The sequence below is a fragment of the Phytophthora parasitica genome (assembly GCF_000247585.1).
Source record: "Phytophthora parasitica INRA-310 unplaced genomic scaffold supercont2.3, whole genome shotgun sequence".
Lineage (NCBI taxonomy): Eukaryota > Oomycota > Peronosporomycetes > Peronosporales > Peronosporaceae > Phytophthora > Phytophthora nicotianae.
The window spans coordinates 1,437,906-1,439,534 of record NW_008648989.1 but is presented as its reverse complement, the minus strand read 5'-3'; the positions used below and the strand labels follow the sequence as shown (position 1 = coordinate 1,439,534).

The following is a 1,629-nucleotide window of genomic DNA, read 5'->3' as shown; positions in this document are numbered from 1 at the left end:
CCAATTATGAGCTGTTGGCAGTGGCGTAGCTAGTAGTTTACCTATTGTGAATGTGGAAGTCGGAGACGCACCCAAGAAGCAAGATTAGATAGTTCCCTGTAGCCGGTGCTGATTGCGACGCTGTCGACGATGGATAACAAGTAAAGGACCAGTCGATAATGTGGAAGATTTCGGTGGAGGTCGTGTTCGAGTACTCGGATTATGGCAGTTTTGAGGTACAACGAAGTACCACCAAACTGTGGTGGTGAATGCTCTGGTCCTCCATGGGCCGGCCAGCGAGGTGCTTATTGGTGAATACTGGGTGCTGGAACGACAGGCCAAGATGGCCTTCGGCAAGAGAGAGCTCAAGTATCGCAACGAGATGGGTCAAAAGCCTTCCCGTCGCTGTTGATGACGGCGAATCCGAAGCAGACCACGGTGCGATTGACCTGTGGAACTAGCAGCGAACGCAAGGAGCGTCGTGCGTGTAAAAACGGTCGACGCTCATGACGGGTCAGCGGGGGACTTCCTACCAAAACCTACGCACAAACGACATGTACTATTGGCACCGACTGTGAGCGTCGTGAGGGATGGTGAGGCAAGTGGGATCATGCTGAACTTATAGAGCAAGTGAGAGAATTTACCCGCAAGGTCGGAGTTAGGCACATGGATGCTCATGGATGAGAAATGGAGCGCGAGGAGGCGGCTGCACGGATGATCAGAACAACGTGAAACTATTATCGTGCGAAGATGATCAGAGCATCAGTGAAATGGAGCCGGAGAATTGCGCGTTGGTAGTCAGTCGTCCTTATGCGTGCACTTTTGAAAAGAAGCTCTATAGTTCGGCTGGATGCCCTTTGGTTTTGAAATGCCCCGATCCCATTCCAGCAACAGATAGACTCTGTACATCGGAGACTGACGTGGGTGAGCCGTCTTGTGTATCTGGACGACGTGAATGTGTCCACCAAGGACTCAGTGGCAAGACATGTCGTGGAGTTGGCTGTAGTGTTAGAGCGACTGGCCGAGGCTGTCCAAAGTCTCAATGTGAGCAATTGCAGTTTAGTAGTGACGATGATGGCGTATCTGGGGCATGATCTATCGTCCGAATGCGTTCGACCGGTGGATCGACTGGTTCATGCCGTACAGTACTTGCAGAGGTGGCTGACGTCCGTAGATTTTATGGCTACTACAGGAAGGTTGATCGCAGATTCTGGAGCATTAATGGCTCCACTAACACACTTGTTACGAAATGAGTGCATGTGGGAATGGGCGGCTGAACAACAAGGTGGAGCCGAATGGGCAAAGGCTCAGCTCTTAACGTAACCTGTATTACTTTATCAAGACTACAAGCTGGCGTTCAAGCTAGCTACAGACGCGTCAAAGGCCGGCCTTGGTGCAGTGTTGTCGCAAGATTAGGACCACGGCGATCAACTAGTTGCGTCCGCGTCCAAGTCAAACGGCCGGGACTTTTTTCCGCGTGCGTTTTCGCGGTTTTCCGCGTGTGTTCAAGTCGACCTTGGTTTTGCGCGTGTGGTGTGGTTATCCGCGTGTCGTTTATGTGGATTTCCGCGTGTGGGTTTCCACGTGTGGTTTTTAGCGTGATGCATTGATTTTCCGCGTGTGATACAATCAGTGTTTAAATTATGTGCG

The 1,629-nt window shown here is 51.3% G+C and overlaps 1 protein-coding gene across 1 annotated transcript; it reads left to right on the top strand.

Moving 5' to 3' along the window:
- Nucleotides 1-158: 158 nt before the first annotated feature.
- Nucleotides 159-604, top strand: PPTG_21083 (hypothetical protein; the record flags this gene model as incomplete). Its single annotated transcript, XM_008895536.1, has 3 exons — nucleotides 159-215; nucleotides 317-386; nucleotides 444-604. 3 exons carry the CDS (start codon nucleotides 159-161, stop codon nucleotides 602-604), a joined length of 288 nt encoding a protein of 95 aa, XP_008893784.1.
- Between the last annotated feature and the right edge of the window lie 1,025 nt (nucleotides 605-1,629).